The 23,829-nt window shown below is 39.4% G+C and overlaps 4 protein-coding genes across 4 annotated transcripts; 3 read left to right on the top strand and 1 right to left on the bottom strand.

Annotated features, from left to right (window-relative positions):
* Nucleotides 1-1,868: 1,868 nt before the first annotated feature.
* On the top strand, nucleotides 1,869-10,544 carry LOC131135497 (UDP-glucuronosyltransferase-like). The gene is made up of 5 exons (XM_058081470.2): nucleotides 1,869-2,767; nucleotides 6,400-6,531; nucleotides 7,987-8,074; nucleotides 8,180-8,399; nucleotides 9,770-10,544. Exons 1-5 carry the CDS (start codon nucleotides 1,910-1,912, stop codon nucleotides 10,050-10,052), a joined length of 1,581 nt encoding a protein of 526 aa, XP_057937453.2. The 5' UTR covers nucleotides 1,869-1,909; the 3' UTR covers nucleotides 10,053-10,544.
* A 211-nt stretch (nucleotides 10,545-10,755) lies between these two features.
* LOC131135935 (mast cell protease 1-like) lies at nucleotides 10,756-11,456 on the top strand. Its single transcript, XM_058082357.2, is given in 6 exon segments — nucleotides 10,756-10,827; nucleotides 10,830-10,855; nucleotides 10,962-11,062; nucleotides 11,064-11,174; nucleotides 11,176-11,203; nucleotides 11,292-11,456. Coding segments are annotated over 6 exon segments (501 nt in total). The 5' UTR covers nucleotides 10,756-10,757.
* rabl3 (RAB, member of RAS oncogene family-like 3) lies at nucleotides 11,242-14,212 on the bottom strand. The gene is made up of 8 exons (XM_058081473.2): nucleotides 14,079-14,212; nucleotides 13,699-13,790; nucleotides 13,486-13,615; nucleotides 13,295-13,409; nucleotides 13,079-13,229; nucleotides 12,663-12,734; nucleotides 12,237-12,275; nucleotides 11,242-12,115 (listed from the first exon to the last, which is right to left on the bottom strand). Exons 1-8 carry the CDS (start codon nucleotides 14,122-14,124, stop codon nucleotides 12,059-12,061), a joined length of 702 nt encoding a protein of 233 aa, XP_057937456.1. The 5' UTR covers nucleotides 14,125-14,212; the 3' UTR covers nucleotides 11,242-12,058.
* A 74-nt stretch (nucleotides 14,213-14,286) lies between these two features.
* On the top strand, nucleotides 14,287-22,326 carry gtf2e1 (general transcription factor IIE, polypeptide 1, alpha). Its single transcript, XM_058081471.2, has 6 exons — nucleotides 14,287-14,480; nucleotides 15,230-15,525; nucleotides 16,547-16,704; nucleotides 18,219-18,414; nucleotides 18,499-18,737; nucleotides 21,277-22,326. The coding sequence occupies exons 2-6, from the start codon at nucleotides 15,239-15,241 to the stop codon at nucleotides 21,741-21,743; spliced, it is 1,347 nt and encodes a 448-aa protein (XP_057937454.2). The 5' UTR covers nucleotides 14,287-14,480; nucleotides 15,230-15,238; the 3' UTR covers nucleotides 21,744-22,326.
* Nucleotides 22,327-23,829: the final 1,503 nt, after the last annotated feature.

The following is a 23,829-nucleotide window of genomic DNA, read 5'->3' on the forward strand; positions in this document are numbered from 1 at the left end:
CCACGACGCTTATTTTCAACATGTGATATGGCGATTGGGGTGCAAAGTTAATCGGCTGACTCAAGAGTTATGCCACAGAAATGAAACACGTTAGTGGACGACGTGCCAGGTTCATCAAGGTCATGTTATCCAGCAGAAAGAAACAAAAACATCATTCAATCAGCAATAGGGTCGCATTTAAGATTGTAGAACCCGGGATCAACCTTCCGGGGTGATGGTGTTTTTTTTTTTTTAGTGTTTTAAAATTTTGCTTTCAAGTTAGCCTTCCTTAAAGAAGACTAAAGACACTTATACATTCATTCATTCATTTTCTACCGCTTTTTCCTCACGAGGGTCGCGGGGGTGCTGGAGCCTATCCCACCTGTCTTTGGGCGAGAGGTGGGGTACACCCTGGACTGGTCGCCAGCCAATCACAGGGCACATATAGACAAACAACCATTCACACTCACCTTCATACCTATGGACAATTTGGAGTGGCCAATTAACCTAGCATGTTTTTGGAATGTGGGAGGAAACCGGAGTACCCGGAGAAAACCCACGCATGCACGGGGAGAACATGCAAACTCCACACAGAGATGGCCGAGGGCGGGAATTTAACCCTGGTCTCCTAGCTGTGAGGTCTGCGCGCTAACCACTAGACCGCCGTGCCACCTACTTATACATTCACAACAACTGAAGTGAGATAAACGATGGCAGTAAAAGTCCTAAAGAAAGATTATTTATAAAAGTTAAGATGAAGGCAAAAGAACTCACCATGCCCATTTGTTTGGGGTGGGGGGGAGCGAAGTCCCTCTCAAAGTAAACTTTGCACTAATCAGTAAGCTGTCTAACCTGAAAGCAAAGCCATTGTGACTTGCAAATCTTTTGCAAATTACCAACTATCAAGCAGCAAGTACAAGTCGTCCTCAAGGACAAACACAAGAATGTGAGACCACATCTGGCTGGTGGTGCCTGCTTATCTTTGCTGATATGTGCATTTTCAGTGATTTTACACTATTCTTGCATGATCATTTTAAACAGTTCTGCTTCTGGTTAATACCGCATTATTTCTTACAGGCTACTTGTAATCACACACTTGAAAAAGTAATTGGAAAAATAGTTATTTCTGTACTGTACTTATTTTGGAGAAATATGATCTCAGGGAAGAACTAAATGTGAAACACTTATATGCTAGGACTACGTTAAAAAGCAATAGTATTTCAGTATGTGGAATCAAACCAATCCATGGAATGGATTGAGTAAGGAAATCAAACAATGCACAACGATGAGCCAATTCAAGAAACAATACAAGCAGTTGATGTTTGCTAAATACAAGAATGAAGAGTCTTGAACCAGTCATGATGTGCTATATATATCACTATATTGACACTTACTATGGTACCCATTATGTCATTGGATGGTCATATCACCTCGTACTTCGGCATGTGACAAAAATTAAAATTAATTTTTTAAAAAAAATTATATTAGAAAGCAGGAAGTGAACAAATGTAACAGTTACTGATTGTAAAAGTACCAGACGGAGGGGTAGGATTTAATAAGCTTTGCTTCTTCCTACTCCTTTTGGACATGTGGAACTGGGAACTGATTATGTGATGCATTCAATTGTAATCTGTTGCATGTTCAAATGAAATAAAACCATTACCATTTTTACTTTAATGATAACTAAATCACTAAAGATATCTGAAATATAATTATCAGTAGAGTAGTTTTTATTCAACAAGAGAAAAGATGAGAATGTTTAAGTGGCGTGTTGCTGTAAGACCTTACCACCACTCTTCCAGTGATTACATCACATGCCATCGGCGCCTGATAAAACTCTCAGAGTTGGGAGGCATGCACTCACTCACTCACACATGCACACACACACACACACACACGTAAAGACAGGACTTGACGGAAGTTGGAGGCGATGCGTTGCTGGGTGTGGTTTCCTGCTCTGGGGCTGCTGGCCTGGATGTGCTGCAGCCTGGATCCCGTTGAAGGGGGGAAGGTGCTGGTTATTCCCGTAGACGGGAGTCACTGGCTGAGCATGAAGATTCTAGTGAAGGAGCTCACCCACAGAGGACACGACGTGGTGGTTGTGGTGCCTGAGAGCAGCCTGCTGATGAACGGCTCAGAGAGCTACAGGACCCAGCACTACAACGTTCCCTACACCAAAGCTGAACTGGACGACAAATTCACCGAGCTGAAGGATAGCGCTTTCATCAAGCCGCCAGAATTCCCTAGTTTGTTTGGCAACCTTTTCCTTTTAGTCAACTTCACTGGGTTCCATGTGAAAGGCTGCAGAGCTCTGCTCAACAACCAGTCTCTGATGAGTCAGCTGAGGAACGAAGGCTTCAATGTGGTCCTGACAGACCCTTTCCTCCCATGCGGCGCCATCCTGGCTCATATCTTCAACATCCCAGTTGTTTATTTTATGAATTTACTCCCTTGTGACCTGGATGTGAAGGCAAACCAGTGTCCTGTCCCTCTGTCCTACGTTCCCAAAGCCTTCTCCAAGAACACAGATGTCATGACGTTCCTGCAGAGGGTCAAAAACAACATCATGGGAATGGTCGAGTACCTTGTGTGTCGGGCTGCGTATGCACAATTTGATGTGCTGGTCAATGACTATGTGGAAAAAGATATGACCTACAAGGACCTTTTGAGCCACGCGGCTCTTTGGCTCCCCAAATATGACTTTGTGCTGGATTGGCCCAAACCTGTGATGCCCAACATGGTTTTCATTGGAGGTATTAACTGCGCAAAGGCACGACCCCTGCCCGCAGTGAGTACACATCTAGATTGACTTAAAGCACATTGTGTAAACACTTCCTCTTTACAAATGAATGCTTAGCCCCTCAAACCGTTGGTGATACCAAGTATCGCTGCAGCTGAAAACACACAAAGTGCAGGATTAGAAAATCATCAGATAATAGGCAACACAAGTTTATTTATAGGGCAAGATAACTGAAAATGTATTACAGCTACATAAAATTACTAAAAAGGCAAATAAAATTATTTCATTCCAAATTCAGTAATCCCTCACCATTTTTGGCATCAAATTTTTCACTTTTTCAAATATATGTTCATAAATTAATCATGTTGTTTTGTGGTTGTTTAATGGACTATTATTAGGAAACATTTTTTCCATACTATTTGCCCAAAATTCAAATATAGTCATCTCTAATTTAATTTTATTTAATTTGTTCCAGACACGACAGTAAATAGATTTCCGCGTTATATGTGTTATGTTCAATGGTAATAAATGGAATATTGTAGTTAGAGCAAAGAATACTTGTTTTTTAACATAATTTTATTAGGGCCCTCCAGACATGTAACAACCTCCCTGTCGTCATCTTTATACTCTATATTATTCATTATTCATTGTTTACACAACATTACGTAACTCTTATGCTGCAGGGACCCATGAGCTAGCTCGTGTCTAGCTCAGTGAGCTAGACTTAAGAAGCCAAAAACTAATTTCTCACGGAATGAGAGAATGTTTTTTCATCGCTGACTTCATGCAGTGGGAAAGGGATAGTTCGGACTTTTTGACAGTTGTATAATATCCCCATCAGCAGTGTAGTACATCAATAGTGACTTACCCACACCCAACTTGGTCTAACGAGTCCAGTTGTGGTTGGATGTCCCTGACGAGGGGACTTAGTTGCACTTAGTTGCTGGGTCATTTGAGGAAATACAATACAATATGCGTTCAAAAGAGTAATACATTACCATCATAAAAATGCATCCTTTAAAAAAATTACGTTACAAAAATTGCGTTATATTTGTCTCCCGCCGTATCCCTACACACTCACACATGACTCTCCATTATTGATGACCCAGCATCTTCTTACGCTGTGAAACACACATGTAAACAAGATGGCTGTGGTGCTCCATCACAGAAGAGACTGCCGGAACAACAGCTTTTTATTGCAGATTTAAATGATCTCACTAAAACTCAACTCTGAACCCCCGACATCAATTCTTGTCCAAAACAGAACACATTTACAACGAGTCACACAAGCACTAGTCTTATTTTCTCTTATGTCTGGTATAAAGTAATCCCTCATTTATCACAATTAATTAGGTTCACATCTGGCCGTGATAAGTGAATTTTCATGAAATCTGATTTTTTTTATACATAAATGAAATATTTTTGATGTTAGAGCATAGAAAACCGGTTTTACAGCCTTCTAAATACATGGTTGGATGTCCTGACGAGGGACATCGTTCCACTTAGATGCTGGGTCATTTGAGGAAATACAATACAATATGCGTTCAAAAGAGTAATACATTAGCGTCATAAAAATGCATCCTCTAAAAAAATTACGTTACAAAAATTGCGTTATATTTGTCTCCTGCCGTATCCCTACGTACTGTTGACTCTCCATTATTGACGACCCCAGCATCTTCTTACGCTGTGAAACACACATGTAAACAAGATGGCTGTGGTGGAGACTGCTGGAACAACATAAGTGATAAGTGAATTTTCATGAAATCTGATTTTTTTTATACATAAATGAAATATTTTTGAAGTTAGAGCATAGAAAACCTGTTTTACAGCCTTCTAAATACAATTTTGAACATTATTAAAGGACTTCAGATATGAAATAACACCCCTGTAATTACCTTTACACTAATATTAGCCAATATGGTAGACATAATAACAGAAAATAAGACATATTAGAAAGAAATAAAACACAAAAATAGACACAAGATGCAATTTCTTATGGGCATAACAGCCCATGAACAGTTCAAGACTTCCTAGTTTTCTTCTTCTATAGCCTTATTTCCTAAAACCTAGCGGTAACCGAGCATGCAAAACATTCTGAACTGCAGCTCAGAACTACACAACACAGTGTTCCCTTGTTTATCAGGGGCAATAGATTCCCAAAATAGCCCGCAATAAGTGAATCAGTGAAAGTTGCCAATTATATATATTTTTTTTACAATTATGATGCATGTTTTAAGGTTGTAAAACCCCTCATCATACACTTTATGCACTTTTCTTCAAACCGTATAAACAGAGCTGCCAAAAATAACATGTTAAAGATTTCATCGTCATCCGAGCCCAACGGGGGCAGCATATTGTCCATCAAGTCCGCGACGGCCGTGCCGTCACCCAAGCCGGGCAGCGAAAGCATAAGTTGCTTGAGCGCGTCTAGTGTCCACCACAGCATGATTAAACGCACCTCCCGTTTACGACACTCGATTGGCACCTGAATGCACCATGGCAGCCAATCAGGTTTCAGAGTTTGTCGTAACATTTGACGTTCAGCTAACAATGAGCGCTTATAAACGTGAGTAACCTGGTCATTTATCATTCTTTTAATGATAGACGCTGGTTGCACCGTCATATTAGAGTGTGTTCGGATTCAGCCGCCGAGTTGGTCGCTAACTTCTGAGCTAAGTTAGCCATTGCCGCTAATTCATGCTATTGCTAGCATGCTATTTCAGTTTATTTAGTGTGCTTCTTATAGCTGATATGTTATGTTGCTAACTGCTAGCTTTATGAGCATTGCAGTAGGGTAGATGAATATCATTAATTATTCCCAATAACATCTAGTTCAAGGCAAAATGGCTATTTGAGAAGTGTGTATCAAACTGGTAGCCCTTCACATTCATCAGGACACAAGAGGTAACTCGGTTCCAAAAAGGTTGGTGACCCTGGTCGAAAACAGAAATACAAATAAAAACTGCATTTGATGATGCTGGGAAATCCCTTAAAATTCACTCAAAACATGTAAATTCATTTTAAATGGTGTGGTGTTTTTCAACGCAAATCCTCATTGCTCATAATAAAACAGTTCAAGTCAGATTCAAATAATTTGCTATTAAAGGAACCATCCAGCCATCCATCTTCTGTGCATAGTTCATATACTCACTATCATCTCGGAGGTATGCTGGAGCCTATCCCAGCTGACTTCAGGAGAAAATTAAATAAAGCAGTGTTAGGTAAATATATTTTCAGACATGTGTGCCATCTCTTAAGTTAAATCACAACTTAATTTGGTGCTGTTAATACATACAAATATACATAATCCTGCCATATAAGTTGTCTTTCTTTCAATAAAAATACAGTAAAAATGGGCATATTTCAAACACAGTGAGACATGGTGATTAATCACGATTAAATTATTTGAAAGCTGTAATTAATCTGATTACAATTTTTTATGAACTAATTAATAATAAATAAAATAATTAATTGATCAGGAGTTTAAAGATGACTGTATGGGTGTTAATATTACATAATGTTATATAATATATTGTTAACATTTTCAAATTGTATTTAGTATGTTGTAAACAGGTTGTCTATATTCTGACTATGAACATTTTCCATTCATGAATAAGGAATCCTATTTCGGTGCTGCAAAGTGTGAATGTGAACTTACCCACAATGTTTGGTCCTTGCAGGATTTGGAGGAGTTTGTGGAAGGTTCAGGTGAGGACGGCTTTATCATCTTTACCTTGGGCTCCATGATGTCCACCATGCCAGAGGAGATAGCGAAACACTTTTTTGAAGCCTTTGCGAAGATTCCACAAAAGGTAAGAGGACCATTTACACAATACGTGGATTTACTCTGATCTACTTAACTTACAAACTTAACATACACGAGAGGATGCCATGTACTGGTCTGTTATTTGACATTTTAACACTTCAGTAATCCCTCGTCTAGCATTAATTGGTTCTGTGATTCGTCAAGTATGATTCCTTATTTATAAATGGACTATTTTTCTGGGTGGAGCATAGAAAACCAGTTTACGGTCTTTTAAATATGCGTTTTATGATTATTAGTGTCACATTCGGGCATGGTCGTGTTATTACCCAATTGCAGGTAAAAAGGTATTTATTGCAGATGCTAAGCAGCACCACCACTCACTAGCATGTCCAACATAAAAACGACAATGACCCAACAACTAAAAGAGCGTGCACCTGAACTAAATAGGCATGACACATCATGAGAAACAGGTGCAAAGATAATGGAAAGCAACTGAAAACAGAACAGAGCAACACAGGAAGTTAATACAAAATAAGGGCATGAACCAGGAACTGAGAAAAAAAGGAAAACTAAGAGATCTGTCACGAGAGGGTGAAGCCCAATCGTGACAATTAGACACTTTAGATATGAAATAACACCCCTTTAGTTATCTTTACACCTATAGTAGACCAAATAAGAGAAAATAAGTCATATACGCTACCGCTCAAAAGTTTGGGATCACTTGGAATTTTCTTGGGCCAGTCTGAGATATGGCTTTCTCTTGGCAATCCTGCCATGAAGTCTGAAGTCCTGAAGTCGTGTTTCACTGTTGATACTGACACTGGTGTTTGACGGCTACTATTTAGTGCAGCTGCCAGGTGACGACCTGTGAGGTACACACTCTCAGATATTTGTGTTCTTGCACAGTTGTGCAGCATTTTTCTGTCCTTGTTAGACCCAGTTTGTGCTGCTCTCTGAAGGGAGTAGAGATTTTTTTAGATGGGTTTTCTAATAATCTATTAGCCTTATAAAATGATGAACTTGGATTAGCAGTCATACCAGGAAAATGATGCAGAGGACTGACAGTTAATGATAGTAGGCCTCTATGCAAAAATGTAGATCCTTCTTTGAAAATCATCTGATTCATTTTCATTGTTTGTGAAATGGAAATGCATGAAAATGTTTTTCTTTGGAAAACAAAGAAATTTGCAAGTGATCCCAAACTTTGGAGCGGTAGTGTATATATATACTCACACATGTTAGCATTGCAGGATTTCTTCATTTTTAGCTTCCTTTTCTGTGTAGTATTTACAGTGCTGGCTATTGTCTCGAAGTCAGCTAGTTAGCCCTTTTTATGCTTGAAAATGTTTACTTTGGGCAAAAAATACATGTACTAATAATAACCGTGGTCGAGTGACATGGTAAAATTCAAAGCGCAAAGTGACGATTGATTCCTGTACACATAAAACCCAAATGAATTCATTGATCAAACACTAAGTACGTGTCACACTGTGTGTTTCAGGTTTTGTGGCGATACACTGGAGTTGAACCTCAGAATGTGCCAAAGAATGTTAAACTTATGAAGTGGCTACCTCAGAATGACCTCTTGGGTATGCTGTTGTATGTCCAAACATGTGTGACATTTGACCAAGATACGCTATTATTTGGGTTGCAAATAACACCTCCACCTGAAACTCATTTTTGGTACTCCTCAGCCCACCCAAAAGTCAAAGCTTTCGTCACCCACGGAGGATCCCATGGTGTCTATGAAGGGATCTGCAATGCTGTACCCATGCTGATGTTTCCACTGTTCGGGGACCAGGAAGACAACGTTCTCCGCTTGGTGGTACGCGGTGTTGCGGAGAGCCTTAGCATCTTTGATGTGACAACAGACAAACTACTGGCTGCTCTGACTAATGTTATCAATGATGAAGGGTAAGACAACAGCAGAGCATTCAGTTTTACATGTTATCAAACAAGACATATATACATGATACAGCACGGGTGCCCAGACCTCTTTCACTGAGGGCCGCATACGAGGGCCACTTTGATCTTTTACATTTTGTAAAGCAACCCATGTTGTACATATTTAAAGAAAATACAGCTTCCATCTGAGGCTTTTTGTCATAGGTGACAAAGCATACTATTTCCAAATTTTTCTTTTTACACTTTTTTCTGCTAAATAAAAATATTTTTCCTCATAATATTATTACTTTATCCCCAAATATTTTGTTGATTTAATTTTAATTAAAAATGTTTCCAGTCTATTTTTCTCATATTATGACTTGATATTATAACCTCCCCGCCCTTGTTCTGTAATATTTCAGCTGTATGCTTAAACATATTTTTTTCTCTTGTAAAATTCAGACTTTTTGGGGGAAAAATTACCACTTTTTTCTCTGAATATTATTATTATTCATTCATTCATTTTCTACCGCTTTTCCCTTACGAGGGTCGCGGATTATTATTATTATTATAAATACATATAAATACAATACAATAAAATGTTGACTTTTTTCTTCCTTTTTTCCTGTTCAGTTTCAGTTATCATAACCACTCTTTTCTCCCTGCACTTAGTGCCATCTAACCACTTTCTATTTAAGTTTAATTAACTAATAATAACAATTAATATATGTATTTATTAATTACTTACAATTAATGACAATAATTAACCAATGTACTTTTTATTTACTCCTGTCATTAATATTCCTAACGAGTCATGTCAGGGGTGTCCAAAGTGCAGACCGTGGCACATTCTAAAAATGCAAGAAAAAGTAATTTATGACAATAACATAGTAATATTATGTAGTATTATGTTCTCGCCCGGAAAGAGTACCGTGTATGCAACAATCTATGTGTTCATTCCAACACAGGAGGTACTGTATGTCATGGTACACTTATTGGTATCGGCTAATATCAGTATCGGAAATTGAGAGTTGAGAATATGAGAATATCGGTGTTTGGCAAAAAAAAAAGCCAATATTGGATGTCCCTTAATATTATGGGAATAAAGTCAAAATATTGTGGGAATAAAGTTGTAATATTAAAAAACGTAATTCCATGAAAATTATTTAAGAAGAAAAATAAAAAAATCAAAAATTGGTAAAAAGAGCAAAAAAACAAAGCTGATAATATAAGATAATATACAATATATCCATTATACCCAAATGGCGCTTGCATCATTTCATTTTTCATGATGTGGCCCTCAGTAGAAAATGTTTGGACACCCCTGGTCTATGCCATCGTTAATCATTTCACTGCCTTATTCATCACCTTTGAACTGATACGTTATTGTCTCTGTGCAGTTATAAAGAGAGGATGGTGAAGTTGTCTGCCTTACACCTGGACCGCCCGATCCATCCTGTGGACCTGGCTGCTTTCTGGACGGAGTTTGTCATGAGACACAATGGAGCCGCACATCTACGGGTAGCTGCTCATGACCTGAACTGGTTCCAGTACCATAGCCTGGACGTCATTGGCTTCCTGCTGACTGTGGTTGTGCTTGCACTGTGGTTGGCTCTCAAATGCTGCTTGTTCTGCACTCGCAAGTGTTGTGGGAAAAAAACAGTAAAAAGTAAACCGGAGTAATGGTAGGAAATGTTCTATAACGTTGGAATAATGAGGGAACATGTGTGTGATCTGTGAAAAGCTGAATAGTTGAACTAAGTCATTTTCTGTCTTGGGTGCTGCTGTGCAGAATCATGCTGCAGTTCAGGGGTGTACAGAAAAATGTAAAGAAGCGGGGGCCCGTTTTAATACATTTTGTGCATTTAAAACGCTGGTGGTCTCAGCAACCTAATTAAGGCCTCCAGGACCACTTATTTAAGTAAATTTCATCTCCCTGAGCGTATTTGTTAATCTCCACTTATAAGAAGGAATAAAACTCACACACTAGTAAAAGTTGACATTATGTATTGTAAAATTGGTCAGACAGAATAAAATCACAAAAAAAATAACCATGCCACTTCCACTTCCTGTCGAGTGTGTTTTTAAATGCAAAAGATCCATGCTGGGCTCTTTTCAGATGCACTTCTGCTACCTTGTGGCCGTTTTTAAAATACGGGAACACATTTACAGCTACACATACAAGCATGCTATTGTTGTTATTATATTGGCTGATACACGTGTAAAGGTAACTATAGGGATGTTATTTAATGTCTAGAGGGCTCTAATAATGTTAGAAAATGGATTTAGAAGGTTGTAAACATGTTTCCTTTGCTCTAACTATGTAAGTATTCCTTCCACTGTTTATTTTTTCCTAGTGTTTTTCCATGTTTCGGTTTTCACCAGGCAATGACAGTCTTACTAGGAGCACATGACATCACCATGAAGGAGAAAAGTCAGCAACATATCCAAGTGGCGAGTGCAGTTATGACATTATGCTACTGAAGGTAAACGAAAAAATATTATGAATAAACTGATTCAGCGTACGTATTTATCCAACTTTCATAGCAAAACTCCCATGACTAGTTTAAGGTCCGCTCTGCTTCCTTTCAGTTGACACACAAGGCTAAACTGAACAGGTATGTGAAAGTGATCGGTCTCCACAAGAAGAGTGGGAAGATCCCTGCCAACACGAGATGCACTGTTGCTGGATGGGTCAAGCATCTCACCTGTACTAAAGGAGACCACTGAGAAGATACAGTTTAACTTTGAGTGCAAATCTATCTGGCAACAGTACTTTCAGTTTGACCACATGACATGCACTAAGCCCGACAAAGCGGGGAGGGGTTTGTCAGGTAAACACAAACACACATGCATTATAAAACATTTATTTATTAGTATAAATCAAAACCCAGCGACAAATCTTTATATTCCATTTCCAAGGGGGATTCCAGGGGTCCATTAATCTGCAACACCAAGTCTGAAGGAATAACAGCTTTCACCGAAAAAGACAACTGCAGTAATCCCAAGAGTCTTTATGTCTTTATTAAAATCCACCCCTTCTTCAACTGGATTAAGGAAGTGACAGATGGGAATGATGTGGTTTGAGGCCAGTACACCTTTCTTTTACTTTGTTTGCAAGAAGCAGGTATAGTCAGTCAGGAAGTTTTCAGACCCTGACTGCCCAAAAACATCTAAATCAGTGACGAGAGGTCAGTGGAGGCAAAAACAGATAACACAAAACAAAAATAAGTTTGTCCATTGAACTGTTGGAAATGTATTTTCTGTATGATTCTGAATAATAAACACAAAGAGCTTAGTGCACCAGCCCATGTAATATTTTTCATTTAGGTATGAATGCTGAAAAAAAACCAATGGAGGATTATACAGCCAAGTTCAGCAGACAGTGATCAGACTTTTACAACAAAGTATCACAGCTTTAGATTGCATTAGACTGTTGACAAAATGACAAAAACAACGCTGGTCTGAAGACTTTCTGACTGTAGTATTGTGTACGGTGTTTGTGTTGCATTCATGTTTGATTTTTTTTTTTTAGCATATTGCTTATGCTGCTATTGATTTCTTTTGTTAAAACATTACCTGTATCTGAAACTTCATTGACAACATAAAGATGTTTCCTAGTCATGCAAAGAATGGAAAGAAAACTGCGGTGTTGGGAAGCCAAAACCACAGAACGTATGTTCAGCGTATCAGTCGTAGTGCAAACTCTTGAAGTTGAAGCGCTTTCGGTCCGTGAAGCCTGTCATCTGCAGAGATACATTTTGTACGATTTTAGATTTGTATGTATTCATTACATATTCATTTTGAAAAAGTTGACAAAAATATTCAGAGATTATTTGACTGAAATACTTGAGGTGCCAAACTCACCTGACTTGGGTCTCTTGTGAAATATCTTTTCTCTATCACCTGTTTGGAGATGACAACATTTGTACATTTCTACATGACACATGGAAACAATACTATTTTATACTTATTTCATAACCCACAAGGCATGCTGGGTAACTTTCTGTTAGGGAGATGTGCACATGGGCCTTCCATCATGCATTGTGGCTTATTAAATAAGTATAAAATAGTATTGTTTTGCATCTACTAGTGTGTGAGGTCTTGACTTACATTGTATGTGTACATGTGTTACTTATGGTGGTATTTTGGTTGCACCGTGAGTGAATTGGCATTTGGGTTGATAAACTCCTGTTGAGTTACCCTTGTAAATTATGATTATGGTTGAAAAATAGAAACAAAATGTACTCTATCAAAATCAGACTGATGAATTTGTGTGCAAATTTTTCTCACTTTGTCAAAGAATCTGCTCAACTTCACGGCATTGGATGTTCCTGCAGCCAAGTATCTCAGATTGGTGCAGTCCTGAAGAAGCAAAGTACACACAAATAATAAAAATGACACCTCTCTTCCTTCTGTAATGCAAATATAGATGAGATGAGTCAATCTTTGAACGTCTGGTCAATGATTTGCCACCACATGGCCAAAAAACTTAAAAACTACAAGTACTTGCATGTTACAATTCAACTTAATCAGGCTATCAGATGATCAACAGTATAAGATCACAGTCTTTCAAAAGTCAAAATATGAAACACAATCTGTCTTTTATATTATTATCTGCAACACTAATCATGATGGCAAATGCCTGACTCAAATGTTGTGTTTAGCATTATGCTGTGGTTTCTTCAGGAATGATACTGTTGACCTACAAGATTGATCTCCTCCGCGTTGAAGTCTTCAGATAAAAAGGCAGTCCGGGTGAGTACTTCACTTCGTTTGTTCTCAGGAATCTGGTCAAACTTGGTGCCGATCAGCAGCAGAGGCACTGGGTTCTCAGCAAACTGTTCACGGTCGTAGTCACTGCGGGATGGACCAATATTTGTCTCCAGTAGCTACAAAAAAAAAAAGAATTGAAAAAGACTTACCCATTAGAGACAATGACTCCCGTTGGAGAAGAATCTTTGTTTAAAGCTTCAAGTGACCAGCGATAGAGGTTCTGAGAGGACTTCTTATTTGTCAGATCGTGCACCAAAATAATTCCTGAAATACCAGGTCAATGGGTTAAAATAATAATAATAATAATAATGATAATAATAATGCCTGAAAGTTACTCTACCATTGACTGAATTGTAAAAGACAGCTCTGGTGCTTTTGATGCTGCTGGCGCTGCCAACAGAGCCCCCGACATCCCATAATTCAATGTAGAAGGTCTTTTCATCTGGGGTTCCTTCTTTGTAGTCTTGGACCTGTTATGATAAACATAAAATGTATCACATTTTATGAGAGGACCACATACATGAACACCAAGAAAACTTAAAGGTAAGCTTACCCGTACATCTACAGAGCAGCCAACAGTCCATGATGGATTTCCTAAAACCTGGTTCTGGCACAAAAGATGCACTAAGGAAGACTTTCCTACACCTATAATAAGAATGCAGAGTGACTGGAGTACAGAATGCAATCATACAAGTAAGGAGAAAAAGCAAATGCAGCAACTGTTAACGTGTCACTATGTCATGTTCGGATGTATATCATATTTAGCAGGCAATTTCGTAAAGCAAAAGGTAGGAGTCGCCTTGAGTGAGCTTTGAACATGTCACATTAGCATGTTATTGATGTATAAATGATAACGCGACATACTGTACTTCGGAGTAAAGTTATAAAACAATAATATACAGACATAGAGTTGCTCAAGGAAAACAAACTTACCGGAATCTCCTAAAACTAACACCTTCACTCTATCAAGAGAAGCCATGATCTGACAGCAGAGACCCGGAAAAAAACATATAAAGCCCCGCCCATATTCAATATAAACCACTGCAACTGGTGTTTACGAAATAGAGTCTCAACATGCATTCTTCTTATTGGTTAAGTATGTTCGCCACAGCCAATTGGAATTTGATAAAAGCTCATGTTTCCGGTTTTTGAGTTTTTGTTTCCGGAGCAGCTCCGCGAACTAAACCAAGCCGCATGCTAGTAAACCTTAGTCGGTGACAAACTTTATCCGACATAATGTTTCCCTGCTTTAATTTGTTAGACATTGTATTCCGTTTGAGATGATAGAGACGAAAGGATCCGTTTAGTGGTTTTTCTGTTTTAATATCAAAGCAGGTAAGGTAAACCGTTCTTTTGTAGCTATTTCACTTGGGCTATAGATTGTTTCGGTTAAATTAGCAGCCAAATGTACGACTGGTATGTTCAGAGCTAGCAGTAGCAGTAGTTTGAAGTGGCTCAGTTTAAGTAACTGAATCAGCTGTATTATTAACGTATCTGTTAACAGACTTCAATGCACTTTAATTACCTATCTGGAATTGTTTCGACATTCTTTAAATTTAACCAGCTTTGCTTTGTTTGGTAAGATAAACAAAAAATACGGTAATGGTTTAGTTGACTCCGAATATGCTTACTGACGTTGCATTAAATAACATATAAAAACACTTTTTTTTTACACTTCCACCATTCAACACGCCCGAAAAGCAGTAGGAAGAAGTAGATCTTACCTTCACTGCAATTACTGTTATGTCACTTCCTGATACCATTTTCAAATGTAACATTTGCAAAACTGTGCAATTGTTAAGTTTGATACGGTTTTAGTAGATGTCTTCATTTGGTAACAAACATATTTAATAACTGGTGATACAGTGAATGCTATATAAACAACAACAAAACTATATTTTTTGTGTAAACGAAAAAAAACAACACAACTGGAAATGCATTTTATCACATCAGTTCTTACATGGACACAAGCTGTGGTGTAATGTTTCAACAAGGGTCTACTCTGCTTTGACATAATTAGACCTTGTTACAAAGAAAGACCACTTTGGTACCTAACCAGTCGGACCACCTCCCCCTCTCCGTAGCACAAAGTGATGGAACCAGAACTGTTAACAGAGGTACCTGCTGCGCTGAAGCGGCTGGCCAAGATGGTGGTGCGGGGTTTCTACGGGGTGGAGCATGCCTTGGCCTTGGATGTGCTTATTCGCAATCCCTGTGTACGTGAGGAGGACATGCAGGAGCTGCTCAAATTTGACCGCAAACAGCTGCGCTCGGTACTCAACACTCTGAAAGCTGATAAGTTTGTCAAGTGTCGTATGAGAGTGGAGACGGCCCCCGATGGCAAGACGACGCGGCACAATTACTATTTCATCAATTACAGGTGAGTCACAGCCATATATGGCCGAATGAAATTGGATGAACATTATTAAACCTCACCTGTATGCAATTGATAATTAACATTTGTTAAACATTTACCAATAAGGTTGAGGTCAAAGCAAGACTAGAAAGTAGGGGTGTCAAAGGACACAAGACAATACATGAGAAGAAGATGATATTTTAGCATTACTTTTAGGAAAAATATAAGAAAGAAAAATCTTGTGCATGTACAAACGAGTAGATTGTAATCTACTTGTTTAATTTCTATGACATTACCTTGCATTGCTCCTTATGAGGTTCCGCTCTTCCCCACTCTGTGTTTATGCTACCGACCTCTGTGAGAAAAGAGCTTGTATGACTATCAAAAGGGCTCACTCAGTTAGTGCTATTGTTCTATGGAACAAACACGCCAAGGTGCTGAAACCAATGTGTAGATTGAACCCTCTAGCTGCAGGAGACGAGGCAAAACACATGCATATGATAATATTTTCAGGCTGGTAAAATTTAGTTCCGCTGGGATAGCTAAAAGCTCGATGTGAAATCAATACGCAAAGGAAAAACATTTCGGTAATGTTTTAAATCATCAAAATACGGCAAGATATTGTAAGTATTACACATTATGTTATGATCACAGCATGGATATCAAACGATAAAACGCTGTTGGAGGGGTTTTTTCCGAGCTTCATAGTCAAAATAGGTGTCCCCCCAATGATGTGCATTGTTAGCTGGCTCATATTAACTCATTTTGAGGCGTTATAATGCACAGAATAGGGAAAGAAATATGTGTTCATGTTTCACACAACGAATGTGAATGATGGACAAAATAAAAAAAAAAATAGGGTCATTTCCCCTTTTAAGAAAGTGCGAAACAAGCCTTCAATAAAGTTGTATATGTATTTTGCTTCTTATACATGTAAAACAGTAATTATTCTTTGTAAAATATGTTTTGCATTATTTTTTTAGTGTCTACAACAAAAGAAAGGAGGTAGAAAATGAATGAATGAATTTCCAATCCGACATGATAGGGTCCTGGTGAACGTGGTCAAGTACAAACTGGATCACATGCGACGGCGTATCGAAACGGATGAGCGCGACTCGACCAACCGTGCCTCATTCCGATGCCCTTGCTGCTTCTCCACTTTCACGGATTTGGAAGCCAACCAGCTGTTTGATCCCATGTCAGGTAAAAAAAAAAAAACAAAACACAATTACAACCTCTTTTCAAGTAGATTATTCAGGGTTTTTTTGTAATTTTTTACTCCATAATGTATGCACAAACTAATCATTAAATCTATAGTTAGTTTTCCACTGACTGCTCTTTTAGCCCATTTCCTTATCTATATTATGCTATGGTATAGATGTATTTAATATTATAATAGTTCCAGCGCTACAGACCACTTCAGTGTCATCACAGTGATGCCCACTTCATATTGGGATTTCATTCTGAAGGTGCATTTTTAATATCTTGGTTTTGTTGTGTTTACAACAGCTGTAATTCTTTGTTTGTGGCTAATCTCATCAATTCAAATGACAATCACCAACGCCCACATATTTTCACTCACAGTCAGTAATATTTTTCTTAATTTACTTTTGTGCCAGAGAAAAGTACTTTTGTGTTTACTGCCAACTCGGGCTGTAACTGTTACTTGAATCATTCGAATACATTGATTACCAAAAATAGTCTGATTTATTTCTGCTTCGAAGAATGGAGCAATATTGGAAGCCCCATATAGCGAGGGACAACTGTGCACACATTTCCAATGTGCAGAAATGGAACTTGATTGTAAAGGTGCATTCTACTTTTTGACCAGCAGAGGATGACTCTTCATCTAAATTGCTGTAGTAGTTTCAGCCTGACGCTTTGTGAACTCATGATTTTTAAATAATATGAACGATAAAGCAGGATGGGTTTTAGTTTTTAGGATACGAAGAAGTTAACGTGTTAATATTACTCTTGCTTTGTAGTCCAGAAATTATTTTTATTTTTCTGAATTTTGCCAATGGCCAGACTGCTTTATATACGAGCGTTATCTGCCTCTAGCTGCTGGAGTTTGCTGAACTGTGACAGTAATGGGTCAAGTTTTATGCTTGCAACGACTGATCCGATTGTTGGTTACAATTACAGCAAAAAAAATAGTGCAATGTATATGTATTGTATTTTGGATGATCTCATAATTGTCATCTGGGAAGATCTGTTTTGTATGTTTTTATGCAGACTCAATAAATAAGAGATTATAGTTAATAGTTGCAATGTTTTTTCCGGGTTTTGTGAATGTGTTGACACAGTCAGTCAGACTGTAGGCATAGAGTAGGTGTGGGTTTGTGCTAATGCTGGAACAGTTCCCATTATTGATGGTGAAATCAGCACGGGAAGCAGATGGCCTATGACAGGAAGCTAAGTGTGCGCGTACACAAGGTACCAAGGTCCTAGAAACATGTTCATACCATTCCCTCATGAGGGAAAGCGACTCACAGGAAGAAACTAGTTACCTTTGGGAGGAGATGGCCTGCAATGTCATTAAAGCTAAGAGGCTCAAAATAAGTCAGACACTGAGCTTGTCTTTTTAGTTGTATATGGACAACACTCAAAATATTTGGCTAACTGTAAATAAGTTTAATATTTGTTGAGATTTTGGTAAAGGGTAAATGGCTTGCAATGGACAGTCTCTGTTTATTCAGATCACTCTTGTGTCTCAGGTACATTCCGTTGCACATTCTGTCAAACGGGGGTGGAAGAGGATGAGTCGGTGTGTCCCGATGCCAGGACACTTGTGGCTCGATTCAATGAGCAGATCGAGCCCATCTTCGGGCTGCTACGTGAGACCGAAGACGTGAACTTGTCTCATGACCTGCTGGAGCCCGAGCCGACAGAGATCCCTGCCCTCAAGCAGAGGTCAGTGTCTGCCCACACGGTCACGACACGAACGATCTCAAGTCTAAAGCGTAGAAAACCCGATAACGTGGATTTCTCTTCTAGCCGTGAACGTGCTGCAGCGGCTGGGGCCAACGCTGCAAGTGGCCCACACCGAGAGGCCTGGTCCAACAAAGGCTCTGCATACGCCGACCTTTACACCCAGAATGTTGTTATCAATATGGATGAGCAGGATGACCAGCAGAAGCATGCTGGTGAGGGCAAAGCACCCAAAGAGAGGCCCATCTGGTTGACCCAGAGTACAGTGCAGGGTGCTTACAGCGAAGCGGATATGCTCAAGAACCGTAAGTGTTTTTGTTTTTTTATTTTCCCCTGCTTGTTGGCCAGCCTTGGATAAATGCATATTTTATTATTACAATGAGCGACAACAAGGAAGTGGTGTTTTGTCCTTCTATTACATTTGATGGACAAGCCCAACGCTGGCCTTTTAAAATTGACACCATCTGTTCGCCCTCGCTCATAAACACACTATGATGCACCTGGTTTGCCACATTTTAAAGAGTCCGAATATGAGTAATCGCTATTGCCAGCTCGGCGACTATGTGGTATTGATATATTGATACGCCATGAGTATCGATTACTGTCGTTATGTGTCGATACTAATTAATAAATGCAACATGTGTATTACAGGCCTTTGTGCTGCAACACCCCCATCTTAAAATTGAACTGATCCATTCAAGTCGCTGATCAGAGCGATATGATTTTTCACATCTTTAAATTATAGTTTTACCTAGGTGTATATAGCAATGACACTATTTGGATTACACCTAGCCGTGGTAAGTGAATTTCCATGAAGTAGGATTTGTTATTTAGAAACGTAATTTTTTTGTCGTTATGGCATAGAAAACCTTTAAACGTTTATGATCTACTAAAGTTTTTAACGTTGGTAGAGCCCTCTGGACATGAGATAATTATAGGTTATCACATGGTTTGTCTGGTATCATGATACTGGGCCTGATACCAGACAAACCATGTGATGATCTTATCACATACTATTTAATCATGAGCTTATTATCACGTACTATTTAATCAAGACTATTTTGTTTCCAGAAAATGTTCAGTTTATTACATGTATTATATCTAAACAGTGTAAACACAACAATTGCAAAAATATTTCAACAATAATATTTTATCAACAGTCTTATCTTATCAATGTCTGACAATTAAAGTTCCATTAATCAAGTTTGGGTTTTTTGGTGACTGGAGAAGCACTAGGCACTAAGCACTCGTGCGCTGTTCTCTGATTGGTTGTTTCACGGGCACGATACCAGAGCAGCGCGCTCTGAGTGGACAGCTACGGGGGCTGATACTGGACATGGTTAAACTCTATATTTTATCAGTATCACTGCCCTGGGCTTTGACACAGTATCACGGCCTTTTCCCGTATCATTCATGGGCGGTTTCTAGGGTACCGGGCCAAATAATACTATAGTATGTGATAAAACTCCTATAGTCACCTTTACACTTACGTTACCCAGTGTAGTAGTTAGAATCAGAGAAAATAAGCCATTTAAGACATAAAGACTCTTGCTTGTGTGTGTTGCAATACATGTCTTCTGGATGTGCGGGCAGGAAATGGCGAGTTGAGTTTTAGTTGGATTAAAGCCACAACAGTAGCCCGTGTTTTTTTTGTAGTATTATTGTTATAAATATTCTGATTCATGTTATCATTATCGTGCTTGTTGTGAAATAATTTAAACCAGCAATAGCCTGTTCTTCTGGCAATTAAGTCTGGTGCTTGTCTCACCCAACAATTACTGACACCTAGTGACCAATGTAGAAAAATACATTCACAATTTTAATTAGGCTTCTTGATTCTTTGTATTTCTTTCAGTTCAGCGCTTAATTTTGGCAAGAAAAAAAATCCAAACAGTTTGCCCTAATAAGCATGTTTTTTGACTAATGATAGGCGAGACAATTTATGAATTAGTGTGTTTGAAAAAAGAAGTCGTGAAATTCGAATAGCAATGTGGCGCGGGAAAAACTGTATTATAATTAGTCGTGGCTAATATGTTATGAAAAATGCATTTTTAAAATGTCAAAAATAATTGGTATCAGATTCTGGCATGAAGGCACATACAGTATCACTCTTCTCAGCGAGCAGCGTCGCTGGGGGCCTCCCTCTATGATGTCAGTATTGTGCCAATATTCCCCACCATGATGCCGTACTCTGCCTCGCATTGGCTCTGACCTTGAGACGGTAGACATCTAAAGTGACCAATCGGAAAAGTTGTTGGGCCGTCTATAGTCAACGCCTTCCCCCAGAGTACCAAAACTCTGCAACGGCGAGCATATAAGACACACGTTGTGACCCCAAGCACACAACGAGCTTCATGGTTTTTATGCATGCTGATTGTGGTTTTATGCATGCAAAAAACATCATGCCGATTCCCTCATCCAAAAGCACTCTATGTGACATTGAAGAAAAAGGACGTATGTATTATAAACGTATGTATTGGTTTTCATGTTTTTTTTTTTTTTACTCACTTTTTGGATAAGCCAATGATGTACATTACATTACACACAACCATTACGTCATCCTACTGTTGCCACAAATAGATCGCAATCCTGTGGGAATCATCGAGTCTTTGTTGTTCTGTCTCTGTTGTCATGACAACCAGTCTCCAATCGACACGGGTTATCTCCTCCAGTTGATGCCCTTCATTGAGTACCCGTATGCTGATATTGTGCAACAGCCAAGGGCACACAGCAATCATGAAATAATCAAAGGTTTGATTGGTGTCTGACTGAGCTCGCATGGCTCGTGTTTTTAGTTGCACCTGGAGAAATTCCTGCACATGACAGTTAGTTTGTGTTCCACAGAGGGCGACATGCCGACTGGGATCCAGGATGGAGGAAATCATCCTGGAGTTGGTCAGGGTGATGAAAATGAAGAGGTGATGCGGGCTCTGCTCATCCACGAAAAGCGAGCTGTGGCCGGGACAGGCGGAGGCGGCGCAAATGCCGCCGCCAGGGGGCTCGCGTCCGCCTCGGGCAACGCCAGCGACTCTGAGAGCGACACCAGCGAATCGGACGAAGAGATGCCCTCGGCTCCCGCCGCCCCCCACGTTGCCGCCGCCGCTGCTCCTCACCGGGTGGCAGAGGAAGAAGAGGAGGATGATGACGAATTTGAGGAGGTGGGTGACGAGCCCATGGTGACGGTGGGAGGCCGGCCGTTTTCTTATCGGGAAGTGAGCCAGAGGCCAGAGCTGGTGGAGCAAATGTCTGCACAGGAGAAAGACGCCTACATTGAGATGGGACAAAACCTCTTTCAGGACATGTACTTCTGACTACATACTTTTTTTTTTTTTTTTTACATTTCATACATACCTCCCCCTTGCTGACCCTTTTAGACAGCACTAGTTTTCATGAAGTATTTCTTTTCAGCAACACGGTCATTGCATGCGCAAAAGAGTGTTGCCTCGGAGATCTCTCTCCGTATATAGTATTCTCTCCCAAGTATTTCCCCACATCTTGGAAGCTAGCTACTTGCGTTTTGTGCCAATGTGTTCTTCGTTTATTTTATTTTCACTGCAGCTGTTTAACAGATGCTCGCAGCCAGCTGGCTTGTTTCACAAAACATTTTACTGGGATGATTACCGCTGTTTACCTACGGACAAAAATCTGTTCAACTTGGTTATGAACACGACAGTAACATGGTGGTGCTGTGTGCAATGCTTCCCCTCCATATAATGTGTACTCATAAGATAAAGACCTGTTGAGAAATTGCAAGAATTTACATTTTACAATGTTGGATCTTAAGTAGAGCTTCAAAAGAAGAAATAGGAGTCAGATAAAAAAAATTAGTCAACAATTTTTGCCAACAAGTGAAAATAGGCTGTTTATCAGCGGATTAAAAGCCAAAAATGTGGATTGAGTGTCATTTCCTGTCGGGTATTTACACTGACATGATCTCTTGATGGCAAAAAGAGGGGAAAAAAAAGCTCTCTTTGAAAGTGGTCGGATGGCTGAGCTGCATACAGTGCATCCGGAAAGTATTCACAGCGCTTCACTTTTTCTACATTTTGTCATGTTACAGCCTCATTCCAAACTGTATTAAATTAATCTCTTACCTCAAAATTCTACACAAAATAGAGTGGCCAGACGAAAGCCATCAGACCAGAGAATTTTGTTTCTCATGGTCTGAGAGTCATTCTGGCAAATTCCAGATGGGCTGCCATGTTCCTTTTACTAAGGAGTGGCTTTCGTCTGGCCACTCTACCATACAGGCCTGATTGGTGGATTGCTGCAGAGATGGTTGTCCTTCTGGAAGGCTCTCCTCTCTCCACAGAGGAACGCTGGAGCTCTGACAGAGTGACCATCGGGGCCTTGGTCACCTCCCTGACTAAGGCCCTTCTTCCCCGATGGCTCAGTTTAGAAGGCCGGCCAGCTCTAGGAAGAGTCCTGGTGGTTCCAAACGTCTTCCATTTACGAATAATGGAGGCCACTGTGCTCATTGGGACCTTCAAAGCAGCAGAAATGTTTCTGTATCCTTCCCCAGATTTGTGCCTCAAGACAATCCTGTCTCGCAGGTCTACAGACAGTTCTTTTGACTTCATGCTTGGTGTTTGTGCTCTGACATGCACAGTCAACTGTGGGACCTTATATAGACAGTTATTATATTTCCAAATCATGTCCAATCAACTGAATTTACTGCAGGTGGACTCCAATTAAGCTGTAGAAAGATCTCAAGGATGATCAGAGGAAAAAAGATGCACCTGAGCTCAATTTTGAGCTTCATGGCAAAGGCTGTGAATACTTATGTAAACGTGATTTTTTTGTTTTCTATTTTTAATAAATTCAAAACATGTCAAAAAAAACCTTTTTTCACATTGTCATAATGGAGTATTTTGTGTAGAATTTTGAGGTAAGGGATTAATTTAATACAATTTGGAATGAGGCTGTAACATGACAAAATGTAGAAAAAGTGAAGCGCTGTGAATACTTTCCGGATGCACTGTAAGCAAGGCCTCGCACAGCGCCCCGTTGCTGCTAAGGTTGGACACGGAAAGATTTGAAACCTTCTAAAATATTCAAAATGTTATGGAAGGGTGGAAGGGTATATGAGGTTCCATCAAGGTTGTTACTGGTTGTTACTGGTGATGAGTACAGTCCAATAACCGAGACAAAGACAAACTGATAAAAACAAAACATGGCCTCTCGTCACCTTCAAGGCCTCAACATTGGAATTTGCATGAGAGCACCAATTATGGAACAGTGAAAGGAGGAAGAATTTTTTTATTCTCAATGAGAAAAATGTAACCTTGACGGTCGTGATAGCTTCCATCATTACTGGCATGATGAGCTTTCACCTGAGATGTTTTCAAACGGCACAGTGGAGGGGAGCCATCATAACATGTGTACTTTTTCTTTCAA

This window comes from Doryrhamphus excisus, linkage group LG12, assembly GCF_037039965.1.
Source record: "Doryrhamphus excisus strain RoL-2023G ecotype Guam linkage group LG12, RoL_Dexc_Guam_v1.1, whole genome shotgun sequence".
NCBI lineage: Eukaryota > Metazoa > Chordata > Actinopteri > Syngnathiformes > Syngnathidae > Doryrhamphus > Doryrhamphus excisus.

Bases quoted from the DNA above. Each gene is read 5' to 3' on its own strand.
- rabl3 (XM_058081473.2), bottom strand. From the start codon at position 14,124: ATGGCTTCTCTTGATAGAGTGAAGGTGTTAGTTTTAGGAGATTCCG. The intron at 13,791-14,078 runs GTAAGTTTGTTT...TTCTTATTATAG, and splicing joins GTTAGTTTTAGGAGATTCCG to GTGTAGGAAAGTCTTCCTTA. The intron at 12,116-12,236 runs GTGAGTTTGGCA...GTATCTCTGCAG, and splicing joins TCACAAGAGACCCAAGTCAG to ATGACAGGCTTCACGGACCG.
- LOC131135497 (XM_058081470.2), top strand. From the start codon at position 1,910: ATGCGTTGCTGGGTGTGGTTTCCTGCTCTGGGGCTGCTGGCCTGGATG. The intron at 2,768-6,399 runs GTGAGTACACAT...TGGTCCTTGCAG, and splicing joins AGGCACGACCCCTGCCCGCA to GATTTGGAGGAGTTTGTGGA. The intron at 8,075-8,179 runs GTATGCTGTTGT...GGTACTCCTCAG, and splicing joins ACCTCAGAATGACCTCTTGG to CCCACCCAAAAGTCAAAGCT.
- gtf2e1 (XM_058081471.2), top strand. From the start codon at position 15,239: ATGGAACCAGAACTGTTAACAGAGGTACCTGCTGCGCTGAAGCGGCTG. The intron at 16,705-18,218 runs GTAAAAAAAAAA...CTTGTGTCTCAG, and splicing joins GCTGTTTGATCCCATGTCAG to GTACATTCCGTTGCACATTC. The intron at 18,415-18,498 runs GTCAGTGTCTGC...TTTCTCTTCTAG, and splicing joins ATCCCTGCCCTCAAGCAGAG to CCGTGAACGTGCTGCAGCGG.